Source organism: Kogia breviceps, chromosome 14, assembly GCF_026419965.1.
Source record: "Kogia breviceps isolate mKogBre1 chromosome 14, mKogBre1 haplotype 1, whole genome shotgun sequence".
NCBI classification, from domain to species: Eukaryota; Metazoa; Chordata; class Mammalia; order Artiodactyla; family Physeteridae; genus Kogia; species Kogia breviceps.
In genome coordinates this window covers 16,009,727-16,033,492 of record NC_081323.1, presented here as the reverse complement: position 1 = coordinate 16,033,492, position 23,766 = coordinate 16,009,727, and the positions used below count along the sequence as shown (strand labels likewise).

At 48.4% G+C, this 23,766-nt stretch overlaps 1 protein-coding gene across 7 annotated transcripts in view; it reads left to right on the top strand.

Annotated features, from left to right (window-relative positions):
- Positions 1-23,565, top strand: part of TOX2 (TOX high mobility group box family member 2) — a 135,375-nt gene extending 111,810 nt beyond the window's left edge. For 4 of the 7 annotated variants that reach the window (XM_059037802.2, XM_067012659.1, XM_067012657.1 and 1 more), the window contains 6 exons: positions 16,087-16,326; positions 18,702-18,929; positions 19,395-19,475; positions 20,295-20,690; positions 21,638-21,765; positions 22,586-23,565. In XM_059037802.2, coding sequence (XP_058893785.1) covers positions 16,087-16,326; positions 18,702-18,929; positions 19,395-19,475; positions 20,295-20,690; positions 21,638-21,765; positions 22,586-22,622 — 1,110 coding nt within the window. In that variant the 3' untranslated portion in view covers positions 22,623-23,565. The remainder of the gene's footprint in view (positions 1-16,086; positions 16,327-18,701; positions 18,930-19,394; positions 19,476-20,294; positions 20,691-21,637; positions 21,766-22,585) is intronic. The other 3 variants (XM_059037805.2, XM_067012660.1, XM_067012658.1) reach the window with 1 other exon arrangement.
- Positions 23,566-23,766: the final 201 nt, after the last annotated feature.

Below are 23,766 nucleotides of genomic sequence, written 5' to 3'. Positions count from 1 at the left end.
AGAGATACAGTCCTGAAAAGGCTGCAAAATCCTAAAAATAGCAGAGCTTATAGGAAAAATAGGGCTAGGGCCAACCTCTCAAGACCTCTGCAACTTTGTAGCCAGAGGACTGTATCTATCCTAATGCATATTCCTGCACAATGAAAAAGCTCTCAGCAAGAACTGGGACGGTAGCTTGATGGGAGGGGGTGTCACACCGCTGGGTTACAGAGACAACGGCAAAATGCACGAAGACTGGGGAGAGGCATGCGGAAAGCGCTTTCATGCCAAGACGTGTGGCCAGACAGGATGAGAGTAAGAAGGTGGGGTGACTGGGCGAGGGGAATAGCGCTGATTCCTTCACTGCTCGCTGAGTTCATCTGGATTTGCGTCCTCTGCGTTCACAGGCTGTTCCTTGGTGGCACAAAATCTTAATGCACTGGAAGAATCACCTGTGCCTGAACGGGACGTCCATGTGGTGCACCGTTCGCCCGTTCATAGGGATGGGATAGTTTGTGTCCCAGGAGCTCAGGTCGCAGGGCACACATTGCATTTGTTGGGTGGGTGAGTGCATTAAGAGCACATCACACTGTATTCACATGGCTTGGCTCACTTGTCCGTCCTGCTGGATTTGGTGGCCCTTCCTGAATGACAGGGCCTGTGCCTGCCTTCTTTGTCTCCCAGGGCCTGTGGCTCATAGGCAGTCTCGTGTGGGCCCTGGGACTGTGACAGATCACGGGCCTCAGTTTCTGCCCTCAAGCAACCGAGAACGTGCCATGTGGCACATGGAAGTAACCCAGAAACGCGTGCTGGAGAGACCTCTGAGCAGCCCAGGAAGAGACGTTTCACTGTCCAGGAAGAAGAAATGGGCTCTGTATTAGTCAGGGTTCTCCAGGGAAACACAACCAATAGCATATCGCTAGATACATAGAAGTCCCGCAATCGGCCATCTACTGGCTGAAGAACCAGGGAAGCTGGTGATATAATTCGGTCCAAGTCCAAAGGCCTGAGAACCAGGAGCTCCGATGACTGAGGGCAAGAGAAGATAGATGTCCCAGCTTAAGAAGAGAGAGAATTTGCCCCTTTCCTGCCTTTTTGTTCTATTCAGGTCCTCAGTGGACTGGCTGACGCCCACTTGCATTGGGGAGGGCCATCTTCTTTACTCAGTGGACAGATTTCCAATGCTAATCACTTCCGGAAACACCCTCACAGACATGCCCAGAAATAGCATCTTACCAGCTATCTGGGCATCCCCTTAGCGCAGCCAAGTTGACACATGAAATTAATCATTGCAGGCTCTGAATCTGGGCAGGAGGGGTGGATTTGGGAGATCACGAGGAGGTGGCCTTGCCTGATCTGGAGGCAGAATAGGTGTGGGAGGAAAAGGAGGAAGGGGTCTGGGCAGATGATTCATTCAACAGACATTCTCCTATGTGTCACGCGTTGTTCCAGGTACAATACGATGGTGAGCAAAACACAGATCTTTGCCCGTGTGGAAATGACACGCAGGGGGAGCAAGATGAGAAAGACCAGAAAGAAGTCACACAGTGTGTTTACAGGTGATCAGTGCTTTGGAAGGAAGAAAAAGAACAATGGCCTGAAGGGGCTTGGGAAGGCAGGAGCGGTGGGGGGCGTGGGCAGGTTGCAGTATTAGGTGGGAGGGTCAGGGAAGGCCTCACGGGTAAGGGGAGGTTTGAACAAAGACTGGCAGGAGATGAGGGGATAAGTCGGGTAGGTGTCCCCGCGGGTGGGGAGGAACATCCCGTTCAAAGGCAGCAGCTCACTTGCAGGGCATCCTGCCCTTGGCGCTAGTGACATCCGGGGCTGGGTAATTCACCATGGTGGGGGTCTGTCCCGTGCCTAGTACGATGTTTAGCAGCACCCCTGGCCTACTGCCCACTAGATGCCAGTGGTACCTCCCGGTTGTAACTGAAAATGTCTCTAAATATTGCCCGTTGTCCACTAGGGGGCATCACACAGAGCTAGAGGAGGGCCATGAGCTTGGGTGTGCGAGGGGTGGCCGGAGGTGTGGGTGCCGGAGTGGAGTGAACGGGGAGAAAGCAAAATGGGGAGGAGACCAGAGAGGTCTGGGTGGTGGTGGCGGTGGCAGTGGGATGTTCTAGGGGCGTATGATTTGGTAAAGACTCAGGCCTTTACTTCGAGTGAAGTCGGGGCCTAGTGCAGGCTCCAAGCAGAGGAGCGAGAGCTTGCATCCCAGGGGTGGGAAACCTAAGGACCACCACGCCGCCATCCCAACCCAGCAGAAATTTCACAACCCCAGCAGGGCAACCCCAGACCCAGTGTCTCAGCAACCTGTGTTTGCAAACCTTTCTTCAAAGACGAAACCAGCCCCAGAGAGGACAAATTGCTTTCCATTTACATCCTTCCCTGCTGGTGCCTTCATATTCACAACAGGATGATCCGTGTAACCTGGGATGGGGCTGTTGCTTTCAAGGATAAAGTAGTCTGACGCTTAACTCAATAATTAAAACTGTGATGGTGCTCAGCCTGCAGGGATAATGTACTATTATTATAGTCATTTGTTTCAATTAAATGCTTACTGATTTTACAATAGCAGCTGGGCACCTGGGCACTATAGCTATTAGTCTGAACAAGACATCTCAGATTTCAGGAGAAATGTGTCAGTGTGCAAGGGATCTCCCACCAAGCATGAAAGTTTATTAGAAATACTTACTGATGAGGCTTCGGGGCGAGAGGCAGGCACTGGGGAAGGCTTCCTGATGGCTTTCTATCTCTTTTGTGCTGGAGTTTTTTTCCTAAAAGAAAAGAGTCTTCCGATATTTGACTCTTAAAGCCTGAGGAAACTTCAGAGAGTGGTGTATCCCTGGGAGGGTTGGCATGGGGGAGCTTTGGCTGTGACTCCCCCTGATCTCGGGTGGCCTCGGCCTGCATTGGCTTTTGAAGCAGGCTATTGGTTGCCGGCCAGAGATTGAAGTCAGGCCGTGGCAGTGAGAGCACTGAATCCTAGCCACCACACCAGTGGCTAGTGACAAGGCCCTGGCCCTTTGGCTTTGCAGAAATGAATTCCCACAAAGACACGGGAAGTAGTGAAACAAGTAAAGTGTTTATTAGGAGGAAAAAGAGTACGTGTGGATAGACATATGGGCGGGCTCAGAGAGAGAGTCGTGCCCTTGTGGTAGTTTGAATCACTTCTGTGGGGCATTTCTTCCAGGTGTCCTTTGGCCAGTCATCTTGCTTTGCCTGGTTCTGAGTCCGTATTTGGTATATCTCAGGAACCTCGCATGTGTGCTTGTGCATCTCTTAGCCAAGATGGATTCCAGCGAAGAGGCCTATGGGTAGCTTGACATCACTCCCCTTTTGACCTCCAAGGAGCTTTATAGTCGGGAAGGTCTCCTTGACTTCAAGAGTGAGAAATATGTGGTCTTTTATCTTTTATCAAAGATAAAAGGGCCCAGCCTCTCCTCCCTCCTGCTATTTTGGAGTATCTGTCCACAGCGGATGGACGGACTTCAGCTGCTCAGCCTGGGCCCATCTATCTCCTGCCTCACCCACATCATTGATTCTGGGGTGCGGTAGACTAAAGAATGCCCCTCATGATGGCCATGTCCTAATCTTCGGAGCCTTTGAGTATGTTACCTTATACAGCAAAAGGGATTTTGCAGATGTGATTAAGTTAAAATCTTGAAATGGGGAGATTATTCTGTATTATTTGGATGGACCACATGCTGTAAGCATGAGTCCTTATAGGAGCCGGGCAGGAGGGTCCGACACCTGGACTGTTGGGAAAATGGGAAAATGGAAGTAGAGAGAGAAAAGGCCGTGTGATGTGGGGCCACGAGCCAAGGAGTAAGGACCACATCCATCCTAAAAAAAAAGCAGGGAGCCAGATCCTCCCCTGGAGTCTCCAGAGGGAACCAGCCCTGCCCACACCTTGACGTTAGCACGGTGAGACGGATTCTGGCCTCCAGAATGGTAAGGTAATGAGTTCATGTTCTTTTAAGCCATCAGGTCTGTGGTAATTTGTTACAGCGGCAATGGGAAACTGCTATGCAGGGTGTCTGCTGCTTCTGAGTCCTGGGACAACTTTCCCCCAGGAAAGCAGTTCTGCTGCAAATCACAGAACTCCCTGGCGGCTGGCGGCACACAGACCTGGCTTCTGACGCACCTCTGCCTCAAGCCTCAGCACCTGCAGGCATGGTCCTCCACCTCGGCCCTCCACGTCCTAGCCTCTGCTACCCCTTTATCCTCATCTCCTGCTCTTCCTGAGATCTGTAGTCAGCAAACGGGAGACCCAGGAGAGCTGGTGGTGTAGCTCCAGGGCAGGAGGAGACCGACGTCCTAGCAGTCAGGAGGCGAGGTTCTCTCTTACTCAGCCTTTTTGTTCTATTCGCGTCTTCAGTTGATTAGATGATACCCATCCACATTGGGGAAGGCAAGCTGCTTTACTCAGTCTACCAGTTCATATATTAACCTCAGCCAGGAGTGCCCTGACAGACGCATCCAGGATAATGTTTGGCCAAACGTCTGGGCACCCTGTAGCCCAGTCAAGTGGACACAGGAAATGAACCATCACACTGCTCCATGCCTCTGCACCCTCGCACATGCTGTTCCTGCTTCTGGGAACGCCCTCCACCCCCTCCTTGTCTTCTGCGGACTTCCTCTCCAAGAGGCAGCTCAGAGTCTTTTCTGTGGAAAGGCTTTCTAGCTCTCCAGCCATTGGAGGGGCCCTTCTCTAGCCCCCTCCCCAGATCCCACTGCACGCCTGTGCTGTTGCACTGGTTTAAAACTGGCTGGGACTTCCCTGGTGGCGCAGTGGTAAAGAATCCGCCTGCCAATGCAGGGAACACGGGTTCGAGCCCTGGTCCGGGAAGATCCCACATGCCGTGGAGCAACTAAGCCCGTGCGCCACAACTACTGAGCCTGCGCTCTGGAGCCCGCGAGCCACAACTACTGAAGCCTGCGCACCTAGAGCCCGTGCTCCGCAACAAGAGAAGCCACCACAATGAGAAGCCCGCGCAATGCAACGAAGAGTAACTCCCACTCGCCGCAACTAGAGAAAGCCCGCGTGCAGCAACGAAGAGGCAACGCAGCCAAAAATAAATAAATAAATAAACTTATAAAAACAAAAAACTGGGTGGCTGCATCTCTGCCTCCGCCATCAGACAGTGCAGCCCAGATGGGGTGTTTTTAGTCTGCTCTTTCGTCCTGCTTCTTCCCAGGATCTCAGACATAGAAGCTCTCAGGGAATGTTTGTTGAATGAATAAGAGGAGGAGGACTCGAGAAGTAAAAGGACCACAGAGGTAGTTCTCATGAGGGCAGCTGAAGACAGAGGCCCAGTTGAGGACGTGAGAAAGAGGCTCAAGACAAGCCATGGAAGCTCAGAGTCAGAGGACAACGGCCAACTCCCAGGCCTCTGTCGCCAGTCCAGGTCTTCCTGATTTGAAAGAGGCTGTGATGTGACTCAGACAGAGCAAGAGCCCAGCTGGTGGCCAGGGCAGGGTTGTGCCCAAGGACAGCACACCGAGCAGCTGTTTCCTAGGGCAGGGCTGGGCAGGAGGGTGGGGTAGTGCCTGAGGACCCGGGCCTGGGAACCAGTCAGCCCTTGGCTTGAATCCCAGCTCTACCACTTACAACTTCTGACCTTGGGCACTTCTCTGAGCCTTAGCTTCCTCATCATTGGTAACATGCTACTGATAAACACACCTTCCTCCCATGCACAATTGGGTGAGAATTACATGTAGTCAGAAGGTCAGTGCCTGGCAGACGTTAACTGACAAATACGGGGTAGTTTTTCTAGCACCATTTCTATTACTTAACAACATTCAAAGGGTTGGCAATCCATGGCTATCGATCGGCCAAACCTGGCCCTCTGCTTGTTTTTATAAATAAAGTTTTATTGGAACATGGCCACCCCCATTCACTTACATATTGTCTACTGCTGCTTTTTGTGCTACCATGGCAGAATTGAGTACTAGCAACAGAGACCATCTGGTCTGCAAAGCTAAAATATTTAATATCTGGCCCTTTACAGAAGTTTCCCAACTCCTGATCTAACAAATATCTTTGAAGCACCACCCCTGTGCCAGGCCTTGTGCTATTATTTTTATTGTCATCAGAGCCTCCCTCTTGGCTTCTCTCATATTTCTTTCATAATCCAGAAACTTCCATTGTTTCTGACCTCTTAGCCCAGTTGAGATCCAGTTCAAGCTTATACCCTGAGCAAGTCCATGAGGGCATGAAGGAAAGGAAACCTCTCCTGTTGAACACCTACTGTGTGCCAGGTTCTCTACAACATTTTTTCATTTGATCCTTACAGCTGTCCTGTGAGAGCAGGTTCATTATCCTCCACCTATATTAGAGCCATTAAGGTCTGTGGGTGCAGTAAAAAGATCTCAGTCTTGGAAGACAGCCAGAATTCTGACTTTCCCACTACCTAGCTGTGTGAGCTTGGGGAAGTCACTTACCCTCTCTGAGTTTCAGGGTCTTTATTATAAAATGGGGATGATAAGAGTGTTTATGTCAAAGGTTTGTTCATGAAGCTCCTGGGACATAGTGCGTACTCACTAAACATGATAGTAAGTATATGGTGTCACTATGACTATGGTTACCATTCCTCTATAAAACAGGAATATTAGTATCTGTTAGAAAGAGCTGCTCCGAGGCTATGGAAGGGATTGTAAAATGCTGGTCAGTGGCTTGTTAATTTTCCTTTGTGGTTTGATTGTGCTCGGAAATTAAGGAGAAGTTTCTGGACCCTCTGGAACTGAGGCAGAGGCTTCAATGAGAGAATTGAGCAGAGCTGCTGTTGTTGCCTCCAGGAAAAAAAGTTCCAATACCCTGGGCAAAGCATGAGGCAGTGTTGAATGACACCGTGTCCCTGCCTCAGAGGAAGCAGGGTGGGTGTGCGTTTTGTGAATCAGCAGAAAGTGGGAAGGAGACGGGTGTGATTTCTTATTCTCTCCTTGCAGCGTGGGGCTGCTCTCAGCACCTGGGGTACTCTCCATAGAGAATGCAAATGAAGCTTTGCAGAAAAACACCTTTGTGTGTGCAGCCCTGAGAATCTATTAAGCCAGGCGAACCTAATTATGTTCACAGCGACACCCTTACTATTTCCTCTGTTTCATCCTTCCTGGAGACTGCAGATGTGGCTCCTGGAGGTGACCATATGTTTCCATGAGAGAAGTAGGAGGCTTTGGTTCATTTGGTTACCAGACATCTTGTAAGTGCCAGCTGCGGGCTGGGCCACCTGCCTGGTGCTGGGGAAGCACATTATATATCTCTGCACATAAGCAGATGCTCCATACCCACCAGGGTGAGCCCAGGCGAAGGCCAGGTAAAGGGCGTGGCCAAAAGAGGGAGGAGAGGTCAGGGAAGGCTTCTTTGAGGAGGCGGCATTTCAGATAAGCTTGAAGATGATGAAAGGACCAGTGAGCCACAGGGGAAACAGTATCCATTCCAACGTGAAGCCCACATGTCCTGGGAAGCTCTGGGAAGGATCTGGAGAGGTCAGGAGGAAAGAGATGGTGCAGATCTTTGTGGGCTCCTACAGGGCCAGGACTGGGCTAGCGGGTCATGGGGGAGCTATTAAAAGCTTCTGAGGAGGGAGGGGACATATTATGTTCCTGAAGGGTCACTGTGGTGGCCAGCAGAGCACCTGGGCTTGAGGAAGCCATGCTGGGGGCCGAGAGGAGGGCTGGTGTTTTAATTTGGGATCCCCCTTAAAGCAGACTCTGACACAAAGGTTTCGGTGCAAGTAGTTTGTTTAGGGGTGATCCCAGGACGTTCTGGGAAGGAAGAAGGGAAGAGAGGAACAGGAAGGGAAGAAAGCCAGTAAAGGGCAGGGTGATGAGCTGTGACCACCTGGACCAACTGGAATTCTGTTGTGGACCCTCCAAGAGGCATATGGAATGAGACTCAGAATTGTCCTCTTGAGGGGAGGGGAAGCCAGGGTTTTATCCACAAACTGCAGCCCCTCAGAGATTGAGGGTCACTTCTAGGGCTCAGCACTTCCAGCCTCCTTGGACAGAGAATGCTGTCAGGCAGGGAGACTCAGGAAACCAGCAACAGGGGCAATAACCCTTGGGCTGGTGGTGTCAGGGGGACCTCCAAAGTAGGCCAAGGGCAAACGGGCTGACCCGTCCCAGCACCTGCTGTAGCTGATTAGGAGAAAAGGCAATGGTTGCCACATGTGTTGGCCAAAGCAGAGTGGATTTTGATTGGGGAAGGGGCCCTGTGAACTGGTAGAGAATTCTGGAATGTGTGGAGGGACTGACATTGTCTGACCACTTCTGTGTACTGCTCCTGTGAGCTCACCTTTCTTCTTTCAAAGCCTGAAATTGGCTTTAAACAAAAACACTTCCTTGGGTGGGATGTGGGAATTTGGAATCATCTCTGGGGGATGCCCCCTATTTGTAGGCAGCCATGCAGAAGCCACGACTCACCCAAGGGCATGGAAGAAAGGAGGGAAGCCGGATAGAGCTGGAGGAATGTTGAAGGATAGTGTTGAAGGAGTGGGCTAGAGAAGACCAAGAGGAGTGACTAGTGAGGTAGCTGGACAGCCAGGAGTCAGGCCCTGGAGGGAAGAGGGCTGTTGGGCAAGGCAGCAATTCTTGGAGTCAGGGACTAAGGGGTGTCTTGGGGAAGGCATCATAGCTTAGTGAGGAAGTATGACGGTCTGGAGAAATCCAGCTCCACCGGCAGTAGCTGTGTGATCATGGACAAGTCTCTGAACCTCTCTGAGCCTTGGCTTCCTCAGCTGAGAGGATGACTATATTACCCACCTGGTATGGTAGCTGTGGTGATTAAATGGGCCATATATGGAAAAGCTTAGCAGTGCTTCTGGCACATATTAAATGCTTAATAAAACTTTCCCCTCCTCTTCCTACTGATGAAGATGGTGGTGAGAATGATGAAGATGACTCAGTGGTATATGTAGTAAGGAGGGCACACGCCAGATGAGTTGCTGATGGGAGGGGAGGTCCTAATGACAGTGAGAATAGATAGTTCTCTGCAGAAGATTGGCTGTGCAGGGGAGAAAGTTGGGACAGCAGTTTTTAGGAAACTTGGAACCAAGGGAGCTTTTCACGTAAAGACGGGAGAGAAGTGAACATGATTTGATGCTTAAGGGATGCAGCCCACAGAGAGGGGAGACCAGTTGACCTGATGGAGAGAGACTTAGGTGAGGCTCCTGGAAGCAGAGCCTGAGATGAGGATTCTTGTGAACACTGTTTATTGAAGGAGAAGGAATCAGAGTCCACAGAGGAAGGAGTTGAGCAAGGATGTGACCTCAGCCAGAGGCTTGGGGAGCCCCAGGGCATGCCTGCACGACAGAGGAAGGGGCTGTAATAGGTGTTTTTATGATTTTACTACATTTTTATATGTCCTTAAACACTTTATAGTAATGTTTTATGTTTTGAACATGTACATAAAGGTATTCTACTGTATGTATCCTTCTCAAACTCTTTACTCCTTATTGTTTTGAGTTCATCCTCGTTGGTAGGTGTGGCTCCAGGCCATTCACTTCAACTCTGTACAGAATTCCATTCTGTGAATAGATCACAGATTACCACCATTTTCCAACTGGCAAACATTTAGATTATTCCCAGTTTTTCTGGAGTTAAAAAAAAAAGTGCTGTAATGACCATTGTTGTAGTGTATAATTTTTGAAAGGTAATATGACTTTCATATAAATATAAAATGAAAACATGTCAATTTATTTAATTCGTTCACTAATGAGGAAGCCAGTAAGATATTATAATCAGCTCAAAGGACAATCTGATGAATAGGTACGTATATAGGCAATCAAGAATGCTGAAATAAATTGTCTTATAAATGTAAAACTGGTTGATATCTATAGAGCAAGAATATAATGTTCGGGTTCTTCTTTTCTACAGGATGCGATCAACTGGTACCTCTGCCAGACAACACATTTTTTGCATTTTTATGGATAAGAATCATTTGCATTCCACCTCACAACCATTAGGATGGTTACTATCCAAAAAAAAAAAAAAGAGAGGGAGAGAGAAAACAAGAGTTGGCAAGGATGTGGAAAAATCGTGCAATGTTGGTGTGAATATAAAATGGTGTAGACCCTATGCATAACAATATGGCAGCTCCTCAAAAATTAAAAATAGAATTACTATATGATCCAGCAATTCTATTTCTGGGTATATATCCAAAAGAGTTGATAGCAGGGTCTTGAAGAGATATTTGTACATCTGTGTTCATAGCAGCATTATTCACAATAGCCAAAATGTGGAAGCAACACAAGTGTCCATCAATAGATAAATGGATAAACAAAATGCATTATATGCATACAATGAAATTTTATTCAGTCTTTAAACGGAAGGAAATTCTGATACATGCTACAACATGGATGAACCTTAAGGACATTATGCTAAGTGAAATAAGCCAGACACAAAAGAAAAAAATACCGTATGATTCCACTTCAGGAGGTACCTAAAGCAGTCAGATTCATAGAATAGTCAAATTTCATAGTAGTAAAATGGTGGTTGCCAGGGGCTGCAGGGAGGAAGCAACAGGAAGTTATGGTTTAATAGATACAGAGTCTCAGTTCTACAAGAAGAAAAGAGCTCTGGAGATGGATGGTAGTAGCACAACAATGTGAATGTACTTAATGCCACTGAACTATATACTTTAAAATGGTCAAGATGGCAAATCCTATCTTATGTGTATTTTACCACCATTTCAAAAAATTTAATGATAAAAAAATAAGTTTCACTAATATCATTTTTGTACAGCTTACAAAGTTGTAAAATAGCCTAGTCAAAGACAAAGGCACACATTTCTATAGGAACAGATAACCCTGAGGTCAACTAGCCAACACCCAGGATGCCATTGAAAGAACATTCATTTGCCCATTTCAGAGTCTTTAAAATTTCCTGCAGTATATATGTCTTCTTGTGCATGTGGGAAAGTTCTTTATAGTAAATATCTTGGTATAGAATTGCTAGGCTATAGGATATGGATGATCAGATTTCTTCGTAAAATGCGTATCTTACTGGTTTACACTCCCACCAGCAGTATAAACGGAAACCCAAATGGCCAGGAAACGAATGAAAAAGTGTTTGACTTCTCTAGTAAACAGGGCAGTGCAAATTAGAACAACTTTGGGAGCATTTCAGACTTAGCAGATTTGCAAAAATTCAAAATCTGCCATTATCAAGTGTTGGCCATATATTAAATTACTGAGTCAGGTATACCCGATTGAAGAATTCTAAAACAGGCAGCTGGGAAGGAAAAAAAAGAAACAAAAAACAAGCCCTAAACACAGAGCCCCAAGGCCAATTTTCCCTTGAAGAAATGTCAGATCCTTCTTTAAGATTCATGGGAAAAGGAGTGTGTACATGTTAGAGTAGAAAAGGATGTTTAGAGAATAGATTTTAAAACCTACCTTTTGTTCAAAGTGTTCAAAAATTTTTCCACCTTTATTGAGGTATTATTGAGATTTTAAGTTTAAGTTATTTAAGTTTAAGGTATGCAACGTGATGATTTGATACATGTATATACTGTGAAATAATTACCGTAATAAGTGTGTGTGTGGTGATAACTTTTAAGATCTACTCTTTTAACAACTTTTAATTATATAATATAGTATTGGTAATTATAGTCACCATGCTGTATATTAGATCCCTAGAATTTATTTATCATACAGCTGGAAGTTTGTACCCTTTGACCACCTTCACCCATTTCCCCCAACCCCCTGGCCCTGGCGACCACCACTGTACTCTCTATTTGAGTTCAGCTTTTCTGGAACCCACTTATGAGTGAGAACGTAAAGTATTTGTCTTTCTCAGTCTCACTCATCTCAGCCTAATGCTCTCAAGGTCCGTCCACACTGCCACAAAAGGCAGTGTGTCCTTCTTTTCTATGGCTGAATAACATTGTAAAATGTACATTTTCTTTATCCCTTCATCTGTTCACGGACATTTATGTTGTTTCCATGTCTTGGCTATTATGAATGTTGCTGCAGTAAACATGGGGTGCAGATATCTCTTCAAAGTAGCGGTTTCATTTCTTCTGGATATATACCCAGGGATGAGATTGCTGGATCATATGGTAGTATAGTTTTAAGTTTTTGAGGAACCTCCATACTGTTTTCCATAGTGGCTACACCAATTTATATTCCCGCTAACAGTATACAAAGGTTCCCTTTTCTCACACCCTTGCTAACATTTGTAATCTCTTGTGTTTTTGATAAAACCCATTCTAACAGATGTGAGGTGATACCTCATTGTGGTTTTTAAAAAATATTTTATTGAAGTATAGTTAATAAAACAGTGGAAAAATCAAGAAAGTGATAATTGCCACCGATAAAGTAAGATTTAAGATAGAAACATTAATTGAGGCAAACATTCTTTTAAAAAAACCAACAAAGAGAAGCCGTAAGGAAAATATAGCATTCTGGGACATATATGGGAATGAATAACTTCACATCAATATAAAGAAAACCGGTTGAAATTCTATAGTGAAGCTGATAGGAACACAATAGTAGTAGGAGCTTAAACTCATTTTTCTCGAGATTTCACAGCTAAAGTAGTCAAAACAGTTTATTGAATAGACACATAGAGAAATGTGTATGTTACCGAGTAAACATTACCTCAGAGGCACATGAAAGTTTTACAAAAATTGATCATATCTTAAGCCATAATGAAAACTTCAGTACCACAAAGATAAAATCCTAGGTGTTATGTTCCCTGGCCACAGTCACAAAAGGCTACATTAATAAAGACTCTTTTCCAAATAATTCTGGGGTAAAAAGGAAAATCAAATCTTCAGTTGTAGAATATTTTTAAAATATTTCTATGATACAGCTATAGTCCTCCTCAGGGGGAAAAGTCATGGTTACAGAGCTGGACTTCTCGCCCTCAGCACTGTTGACATTTTGGTTACATAACTTGTGTTGGGGAGCATTCTGTGCTTTATAGGGAGCTGAGCAGCATCCCTGGCCCCTCGACCCACTAGACACCAGTAGCAGCACCCCCCTCACCCAGTTAAAAACCAAAAACATCTCCTACATGGCAAAAGTGTCCCTGTTTGAACCCCTGCCCTAGCTACTTCTATTAGTAAAAATGAAAATGTGAAAATAAGTAAATTGTTCAATTTGAAAAGCTAGATAAAAAGCAACATGATACCCGAAGTTAATATTAATAGAAAAGCAAAATTTAATAATGATCAGAAAAGTTGTCAAATGGATTTGTTTAAATATAAGAACTGATTCTTTGGACAGTTAAAAATATATAAACTTTTGAGAAGGAAAATTTTAAAAAGCAACATGCATTCACAGTATTACAGTTGAGAATGGGGATTTAAAACCATAGAGTAGGTTAAAAATATGGTAATGTTGGGCTTCCCTGGTGGCGCAGTGGTGGTTAAGAGGCCGCCTGCCAATGCAAGGGACACGTGTTCGTGCCCCGGTCCGGGAAGATCCCATGTACCGCTGAGCGGCTGGGCCCATGAGCCATGGCCGCTGGGCCTGCGCGTCCAGAGCCTGTGCTCCGCAACAGGAGAGGCCACAACAGTGAGAGGCCCGCGTACCACAAAAAAATAAAATAAAATAAAAATATGGTAATGTTATCCTAATTTTATGCTACTGGTATTAAAATCTGGATGAAGTATACAATTTTCTAAATATGTGTGTGTGTGTGTGTGTGTGTGTGTGTGTGTGTGTGTGTATACCTATAAAACCAAACTAACTCAAGAGAATGTGGAAACTAAAACAGACTTATTAGCCATAGCAAATATTGTGAAAATCAATCTTTCAAAAAGCCCTGGGCCTCAGATGTTTTTATGTCTAAACTCTTTCAGTTCTCTAAGGAAAATAATCAGTTCTTTGTTACTTATACTCTTCCAGGACATAAAAAGAGAAAAAACTCATTTCTTTTTCTAAAGCTGACCATCACACAAAAAAACAACATTTGACAAAGATAACCCCCCAAAATGGAAACTGACACGTAAAAAAGAAAGTTCCTCAGAAATGAAGAAACGCCAAACAAATTCAAACAAATATATATACAGGCAAGGATAGCAATGTTCATATCAGAATCCACTGAATTCAAGGCAAAAATTAGACACTTTATAATAATACTAAAGTTTAATCTGTTACAAAGATATAATTTCCAGTTTTCTTTTTGCAAAAAAACCAACATCAAATTACCAAAACAAAAACTGTAAGCATTAAAGGGAGATTTTGATGGAAGCAGAAAGTTGTAGGCAACTTTGACAAACCAAAGGAATCGAAATAATATAATCACCACTGATAGGACAGAGAAATGTCACACTATTATATTACTCTGCAAACACAGCTCCCCTTTGCCCTTAAATACTGTGAACTATATACAAAATTTAAACATATTTGGGTCTTAAAGGAAACCTGAATAAATTTTCAAAAGTGCAAATAGTACAGATCATATTCTTAGACCACGTTTGTTACTAGAAATTAGGAGCAAAAGGAAAAGAAACAACAAAAATGTTGACCTCTTAGAAATTTCAGAACTCGGACTTCCCTGGTGGCACAGTGGTTAAGAATCCGCCTACCAGTGCAGGGGGACATAGGTTCAAGCCCTGGTCTGGGAGGATCCTACATGCCGCAGAGCAACTAAGCCCATGAGCCACAATTACTGAGCCCAGGTGCTGCAACTGCTGAAGCCCGCGCGCTTAGAGCCCGTACTCTGCAACAAGAGAAGCCACCGCAATGAGAAGCCCGCGCACCGCAATAAAGAGTAGCTCCCCGCTCGCCGCAACTAGATAAAGCCCGCGTGCAGCAACGAAGAAACAACGCAGCCAAAAATTTTAAAAAATTAAATTAAATTTAAAAAAAGAGAAATTTAAGAACTCTTCTTAAAACATCGATTGGATGAGAGAGGAAATTAAAACTGAAATTTAAAAATAAATACATCGAAAAGAACAATAATGAAAATCTCACGTGATGAAATCTGAGAAATGTTAAGGTCATGTTCAGAGGAAAATTCATAACATGAAACCTATTTCTAAACATTGAGAATGAAAATACTGAATTGAAAATGTGACCCAAAAGTGAGCGGGAAGCAACACTAATAAATATATAAAAATCAGAGGATGAGATTAATAAAGATACAATTAGATATTAAAGAATTAGAAAGCAGAGAAGGAGTAGACCTGATAAACAAATTTGAAATTTGATTCTTTTGAAGAGGAAAAAAAAATTCCCACAAATAAAATAGAAAACCAATGAGGCTCCCTAACGAAGAACAAGTAAAAGGAAAACACAGATACTGGATATTAAAAATTAGAATTTAACCACAAATTCAGGGGAAATAAAAATAATTGTAGAGTATGCAAATTGGTATGCCTCACTGAACTGTGTGTGTGTGTGTGTGTGTGATTTTTAGGTAAAAAGTGTACACTATTCTAAATGTGTTTAGTATGAGAAATGCCTGTATATAAAAATTAGTAGCTTTCTTTATATTCTAAAAATAACCAGTTAGAAAATATCATGGGGAATAAATAGATAATAAGAAAACGACTGACCCGTGGGGGAACAATGTGCAAACTTTATTAAGGGATTTATTTATTCTGTGTATTTAACAAACCCTTATACAACATAGGGCTTACTATGTGCCAGGCAGATTTAATCCTTAACAACCCTAGAAGGTAAGTTTAATCATTATCCACATTTTTCAGATGAAGAAACTGAGGCACAAAGAGGTTAAGTAACTTGGCCAAAGTCACCCCGTGTATAAGCAGCAGAAGCGGGATGCAAAACGCACTCGGCTTCCAATGTCTATGCTCTTTGCTCTCACGCTGCATAGTGAGTAAGTGCAAAGATACACCGTGTCCCAGGAAGGAAGACCCAGTATCATAAAATGATCTCTTCACAGCTGGACGGGGCTCTCTAGCAAGGGCTGAGATGCTGACTCTGTGTCCAGGGTGAATATCAACAGAACGGCTCCCCCCAGAGGTGCATCTAATTGTGCGTGGGTCAGAATAGAATGGACGCTCACCTGTGGGCGATCGATCCATGGGGAAGCCACAGCTCAGAGGGGACCCCCTCCTCTGAGTCTGGTACATACACATGCAGATGTGCCGGTCCTTTCTAACTCAACCTGCAATCTCCTTTCTCTCAGATCCAGGAGATGGTCCACTCAGAGGTTGCTGCCTATGACTCGGGCCGACCAGGGCCCCTGCTGGGCCGCCCGGCGATGCTGGCCAGCCACATGAGCGCTCTCAGCCAGTCCCAGCTCATTTCTCAGATGGGCGTCCGGAGCGGCATCGCCCACAGCTCCCCGTCACCCCCAGGGAGCAAGTCGGCGACCCCCTCTCCCTCCAGTTCAACTCAGGAGGAGGAGTCGGAAGCGCATTTCAAGGTATGTAGGGATGGAGATGCAAAGGCTTCAGATGCCCTCCTGTCAGCAAGGGGACAGGCCCTGCGTGGAAACGGTCATCACCTACTTCTAGAAAAGACTAGAAGAGTATAACTACACCCTTCGCTGGAAAAAAAAAAGGAGGAAAATTCTGGATAAACATGATGTCGTCTTATTCCTGAATAGCAATGGGTCATTTCAGTGACATTGATGGCGTTGGCAAGATCCTCAGGGCCATGTCTTATGACCGCTTTGGCCTTTTAGGAGGACCACAAAGATAGGTGGTCCAGCAGTGCTCTGGGCATCACTGCAGGATGGAGCACTAAAAATGACCCCCCCCCCCCGGGGCATCGCCCATCCTGTATCCCTGGAGCCAGGGGTGGTGCCGCCTCTTCAAGAACACGTCAGGGATGAGAACTCACCATGTGTCCAGGCTCCCATCCTTTCTTTGCACTGACTCTAGATCTCTCTCCCTGTCGAAGAGCATCTTGTTTTACACAAACAGAGGCGCCGAAAGGCCAGGGGTGGATGTGCTTGCCCGGAATCTCCCAATGAGCCGCCAGCAGAATCAAGGCTTGATTCCACAACGCCTCCCTCCCTTCCTTCTTCATAAGGGCCTCTCACCCCTTTCCACGTGGTGGCCCTGCAGAGGCCTTGGGGCAGTAACCGTGGCACCCATGCCATCCTGCAGGCACCCTGACCTCCGGGCTGGGGGTGGGCACCTCTGGATCCTGGTCCAGCTACATCCTCAGGATAACTTGGTCTCTATTGTAGTCCAGGCGGGGGCGGTTTTAATTTTATTTTCTTTTTGTTTAACAAACCCTTCTAAAACACTTTCACGGGCCAGACACTATTCTAAGGACACGACAGGAATTAATCCACGTAATCTTCATCACGACCCTGTATGGTAGGTGCCTTTATTACCTTCGATTGGCAGATGGGGAAACTGAGGCACAGAGAGGTCAAGTAACTTATCAAGTGTCACAGAACTAGGATTTAAACCAAGGTGGTTGCAGTCTGGCTCCAGCACGTGTGCTCTTAACCGCCTGCGGCGCCCTATCTGCTCAGCTCTCCATCAGTTACACGGTGCATCCATCCGTATCTCCTGTCCTGTCCGAGCCTTGCCATGGTGCTGACAGAACTGAGGCTTGGGGAGGTGCGTGGCTGCAGAGAAACACTCAGGAGCAGAACCAGTGTGGCTACAGACTGCCCCTTGCCGTCCCTCAGATGTGCAGGCCTGAGTCTTATCCACTGGCCCACAGTTTCATTATCAGTTCGTGGTGTCACCTTCATTTCCTTGGTTCACAGAGCCATGGTCTTCACGGCAGGATCCAGGGCCTTTGGCCCAAATCCCTGGTCCCTGGGTGGCCTGGGAGTCCTAGTCTGTGAGGGGCATTCCCACCCACTCCGTATCCTGGAGACCCTAAGTGAGGTGCTCACAGTGTGGTGGTCCTGGCGTCTGACTGCATCAGAGGCCAGGTGTCCAGGGTGAGGCCACACCTGGCGGCAGTTACATTAACCTCACCCCATCCAACAACTTCAAAGGGGGTCGGGGGACTAGGCCACTGGCCCCAAGTCACACAGCTGAAATGTGGTGGAAGAGACTGATCTTATGTAAGCAAGGATAATCTTGGGGGATTATTTGTGACCACAGGAGGGGAGAGCTGTTAAGAAAAATATATCTATCCGAAACTTGGAAAGAGTCCAAAAACGGATAACTGCACATTCTTTCAATGGCCTATTACAGCATCGTCTAACAGACTCTCAAAAATTATCTGATTCTCTGGGAGATTGTGCCTTTGTTTTGATTCCTCCCTCATTATGGATTAGGGGGTTTTACACTCTGTAAAGGAAGATGTTAACTTGGGGGAAAAGCAATGAAGATGTAAACGATTTTTGTCTGATTACAAGGCAAATGAATTTTTCCCTGTAGAGACGCAAATGACTTCTGTCCAGTACAAGAGACTAGAAGCCCCAGAGGTGATAGTTTTATTGCTCTCCAGGGCATGAACCAGTTTCTTTCTCTTGTATTTCTTTGAATCAACGTTACTATCATGCTGATTCTCACTGATGAGTTAAACGAAAAATGCAGTACTAGATTTTAAAAAAAAAGAAAGAAAGAAAAACCCAGGGCTCATACCCAGGACATGTGTGCATGCATGTGTGTGTGTGTGTGTGTGTGTGCGTGTGTGCGTGTGTGTGCGCGCGCTCAAGCCCGGGGGTAGCGTGGCCAGCCCCCAGGTGCTGCCTGTATATAAGCGAGGCTGGACAAGCAGGGAAAAGCTGAGGAAAATCCAGCTCTGCCTGAGGCTGGGTCGGGTCCCCTTTGGCAGGAGGTCCCGGGCTTCTCTGATTTCTGACTCCTCTCACCCGGGCAGATGTCGGGAGAAAAGAGACCCTCCGCCGACCCCGGCCGAAAGGCCAAGAACCCAAAGAAGAAGAAGAAGAAGGACCCCAATGAGCCCCAGAAACCTGTGTCAGCCTACGCGCTTTTCTTCAGAGACACTCAGGCCGCCATCAAGGGACAGAACCCCAGTGCAACCTTCGGGGATGTGTCCAAAATCGTGGCCTCCATGTGGGACAGCTTGGGAGAGGGTCAAAAACAGGTGAGCCCCCGTCCCTCTCTGGGCCATCCCCCAAGCCTCTGAGGTCAGACTTGGAAGATCTGGAACCAGGCCCAGGCTCTGGAACTAGAGACTCTTGCAGAGGTCTTTGCTAGGCCCAGTTTGCCCATCTGTAAGCTGGGGAGGTAGGACCCTTCTGATAATGGCTGTTTTGCAGCTGCGTTCACTAGCGACTTGGTTAAGTGGAGAAAGAAACTGGACCTCTGCTTCCTCATCTGTTAAATGAGAACAGGCATCTTTATCCATCTTGGCTTCCAACTCTAAAAGCCTGGGGTCCAAGCCAGAGCTTTCTTATCTGCTGACCAGAGGCCTATGGCCTCCTCTCAGGGGCCTGCAGGGAGAATAGGGGCAGAACTAGCTCCGAGGGGAATGCCAGTTACCAGCCCTGTGAGCTCAGGCTGACCCCCTGACCTCTCCTCAATATTGCCCACATCTTGGATCTTTCAGGCCTACAAGAGGAAGACCGAAGCAGCGAAGAAGGAGTATCTGAAGGCTCTGGCAGCCTACAGGGCCAGCCTTGTCTCCAAGGTAACGCCTGGAATCCCTAGACCCAGCCCTGATAAGAATGGAGCCACTTGAGGGATAGAGCAAGAACCAAGACGGGAATGGTCAACACCATAGGTCTTGGAAGGGATGGATAAGGCCAATGTGGTCCCTTCTCCAGTGCACCGCCTCTGTGCCAAGCTCCTGCTTCACATGCATAGTGTACATGCATCTCATTGAATTCTTCCAAGAAGAACCTGTTACACAGAGGAGTTAAGCGACCTGCCTGCGAGTAGCCAGCTTGTTAGATGGCTGTAGCAGGATTGAGACCCAGTTTTGCCAGTCTGCAGATGTGGCCTTTCCTCCTGTCCTGCGCTCTCTGCCTCATTCCTCAGCACCAGCACTGCAGGAGGCTCAGCGTGGCAGTGGTTGTGTGGTCCACGGGGGGCAGAGGGTGGTCTGGAAGCTGCTACAGAGGATGTGGCTTCTGGGTTAGGCCATAAAGGGCCAAGCAAAGAGGGTGTCCCAAATCAAGGGAACAGCCCACACTAAGGCACAGAGGCTGGGGAGAAGCCTAGGTAGAGGATAGCCCAGCTGGACGATGCTGGCCCCTCGGGCCAGGCTGAGAAGCATGGGTTCTCCCGTGGGCAGGGGAGCCCCCAGGGATTAAAGCAGGGGTGGCTGGACGGTCAGAGCCAAGCGTGCTGGACCCTGAATTATGTCTGGTGAGTCCCCAGCTCTTACCCCAGGGGCCTGAGAGCCAGCCAGGAGCCACGCCAGTGGGTGACAAAACCACACGATCTCGTGGCCCAACTTCTGCCTTATCCACCTTCTCCAGAGTGATTGGTGTCTGTCTCCTTCCAGAGCTCCACTGACCAGGGTGAGACCAAGAACACTCAGGCAAACCCACCGGCCAAAATGCTCCCACCCAAGCAGCCCATGTACGCCATGCCAGGCCTGGCCTCCTTCCTGACGCCATCTGACCTGCAGGCCTTCCGCAGCGGGGCCTCCCCCGCCAGCCTTGCCCGGACACTGGGCTCCAAGTCGCTGCTGCCGGGCCTCAGCGCATCCCCGCCGCCGCCCCCTGCCTTCCCTCTCAGCACCCCCCTGCACCAGCAACTGCCACTGCCGCCCCACACCCAGGGCACCCTCCTCAGCCCGCCTGTCAGCATGTCCCCAGCCCCCCAGCCTCCCATCCTGCCCGCTCCCATGGCACTCCAGGTGCAGTTGGCCGTGAGCCCCTCACCTCCAGGGCCACAGGTAAGCAGGGTCCAGTGAGAACGTGCCCCTCGGGGACCCCTTGCAGAAAGGGGAGGCAGGGTTTCCCTGGTGGCGCAGTGGTTGAGAGTCCGCCTGCCGATGCAGGGGACACGGGTTTGTGCCCCGGTCCGGGACGATCCCACATGCCGCGGAGCGGCTGGGCCCGTGAGCCATGGCTGCTGAGCCTGCGCGTCTGGAGCCTGTGCTCCGCAACGGGAGAGGCCACAGCAGTGAGAGGCCCGCGTACCCCCCCCCAAAAAAAAGGGGAGGCAGCTTGGGATTCCAAATACTGGCCCTGCCACTCACCGGCTGTGTGACCTCAGCCTTAGCACCTTACCTCTCTGAGCCTCAGTTACTGCAACTGTGAAATGGGGCGAGTACACCTTGCCTGAGATGCTCTGGCTGCAGAGAACAGTTGGCAAGTAGCCAGACAGATTCTTCAGATTCTTAGGGTATCTCAGGCCCTCCTCCCTCAGCCTCTGTCCATTTCTGCTCTTTGGCCGGAGGGGTTGAGGCCACTGTGGCTTCTGCTAGATCAACCCTAGCTCCTGGCTCTCCCCAAAGTCTTTGAAGCCAGATCCCCCTAATTGCTCCACACACACTGGTAATTACAAGGCTTGCTTGGTCCTGGGAGGTCACTCAGCCCAAGAAATCCATTTTACAGAGTGGGAAACTGAAAGAAAACTGAAAAGAAAGAAACTGAAAAGAAAACTGAAAAGAAAGTCCGTCACCCCCTCCCCCCCCGTGTAGCTAAGACAAGGGTTGAATTTTCCAGAACGTGCTCTACTAGGGAAAAGAAAGAAGCGTTCCAGGCAGCGAGGCAGAGCGGAGTTTTCTTATAAGCCGGGGAAGTGTCTCTGCGAACATGCCCCCGTCCCCTCTTGCTGCCTGAGATGCACCCCATTCGCTCTCCTTTGCTCACCGCCTCCTCCTCCCCACCTCGGCAGGACTTCCCTCACATCTCTGAGTTCCCCAGTGGTTCCGGATCCCGCTCCCCTGGCCCATCCAACCCCACGAGCAGCGGAGACTGGGACAGCAGTTACCCCAGCGGGGAGTGTGGCATCAGCACCTGCAGGTCGGCCCTCACCCCACTCGCCCGCCCTTGGTGCTGCCCTTGTCCTGCCTACACGTGGAGCGTGAGGATGGGATGACAGGGTGGGAAAGGACAAGGGGGGCACTGCAGGTCACTGTCAGCCCTGCAGGAGGGCCTCGTGGGCACCGGGTGCCCGTCGTCTTCAGGAGAGGACCAAAGCAAGGCCCCAGAGGGACTCAGCTGGTCTGGTGCCAGGCCCACGGGGGAAACCAAGGCCTGTCTTCACTCTTGCTGTTTTTCCTTCCATCCTGTTTTTTTCCACAAGTGCTTGACGTGGCATTCATAGCTAAGCCATCTGTCTTCAGTCAGCTTCCTCAGAAGCAGAGCTTGAGGCGGGGATTTGGGTGTCCTCGATGATGTATACCTGTTCAGGGAGAACGTGCAGGAGAAGGGGTGGGGGAGGGAAGCAGGCCAGGGCAGGGAGGGAGCTTAGCGAGGGCGTGGCCTCAGCTGGAGACTGGCTTCAACCTGATCCCGTGGGAGCTCTGGGCACCAATCACAGCACAGACTTGGTCTCATTTTGAGGTCTGAGCTTTTCGCATCCGCTGAGGACCAGGTGGTCCCCTGCCAGGATTCCAGGAGGGGTGTTTGCTTCTGCCCAGTGGACAGTCAGGGAGGGGCCAGGACAGACCCTCATTCATCCTCAGAGGGACAGCCGAATCTAGGGAGGGCGTGAAGAGCCAGGGAGCAGGTGTCCTGATGTGCCCCGGGCCTTGTATCCAGGCCCTTGAGGGCCAGGGGGGCGCCTGGGGTGTGGTGGAGGCGTCACATCCACTCTGACAGCCTCTCCTTTCTCCCCCAGCCTCCTCCCCAGGGATAAATCGCTCTACCTCACCTAAGCCCGCCTCCCTCTCCTCCCTGAGGCTTGCTGGAAGGGCACTGCTCAGAGCCTCAAGGGCTGACAGCAGAAAAGAGGGCTTGGCAGGAAGCAGAGTGCTGGAGAAGAGAGAGCAGTGACACGACCACGGCCCCGGGCTGAGTCTCTTCCTCAACCTCCCACCAGACTCTGCAGAGGCAGCGCACCGCCCGCCGCCAGCCCAAAGAACCTGCAGGAACCTTCCGCCCCCTGACCTGCTTGCTCCAGGGTTACTGTGGACCCTGCTTCTCGCCCTGCCACCGTACCCTATGTCTGGACGTCTGGCCCCAGCCCAAAGTCGGGTGAGCCGCCCCTGGACGGATCACTCTGCAGCAGAAACCCACCCCCAGATGCATAGGGCAGGGGCCAGCTCAGCCCCACATGTGCAAATACGGTTTTACAGCGCGAACAAGACATTATGAAACTCATAAACTGTTGGCTCCGTGTAAGTACTAGTTGACTAAGTGTTTTAGAAACTGTGCTGAAGACACCTGTAAGATTATTTTGTTGCGGGGTGGGGAGGGGTGGGGGGAAAGTAGATTCCTTTAAGGTAAAAAGCATTTTCTATGACCCTTAGCACATTTTTTTAAGCGTTATCTTAAGGGAGATGTGCACGAAAGAAGCGGCCAAACCGTTTCGTCGTCTGTACAGCAGGAACTGGACGATTTATAGCCACACTCAGAGACATTGCGCTTTTTTTTTAACCACGTTTATTTAAAATGGCCAACAATGACTTCTGTCTATTTATAAGGAACAACTGAGAACAAAAATTCAGTTTATCATAAAGTGTGCGTGCTTTGGGGGCTTGGTTTGGGTTTGGGTTCTTAATGTTTGCAGCCGTTTTCTGACCCTGCAAATGTCTGCCTCGGTGCCCAGTGCTTCTCTCGAATTTCTTTATAATAAAACTTCTGAAAAGTTGGCAACAAGCCTGTCTCTCCTTACACTTGGTAAGCCAGGGCCAGGCCTTCTGGAGTGGACTTTGGTGGTGGCTTCCCCAGGACAGAGACCCTAGTGTCAGTCAGATTGAGGGCAAAGTCCCACCTGCCCTTTCCCCACCCCCAAGGGTCTCTATGGGTGACAGAGCCCTGCTGGCCTCAGTCTTTCCATCTGTAGAAGTGGGATAATGA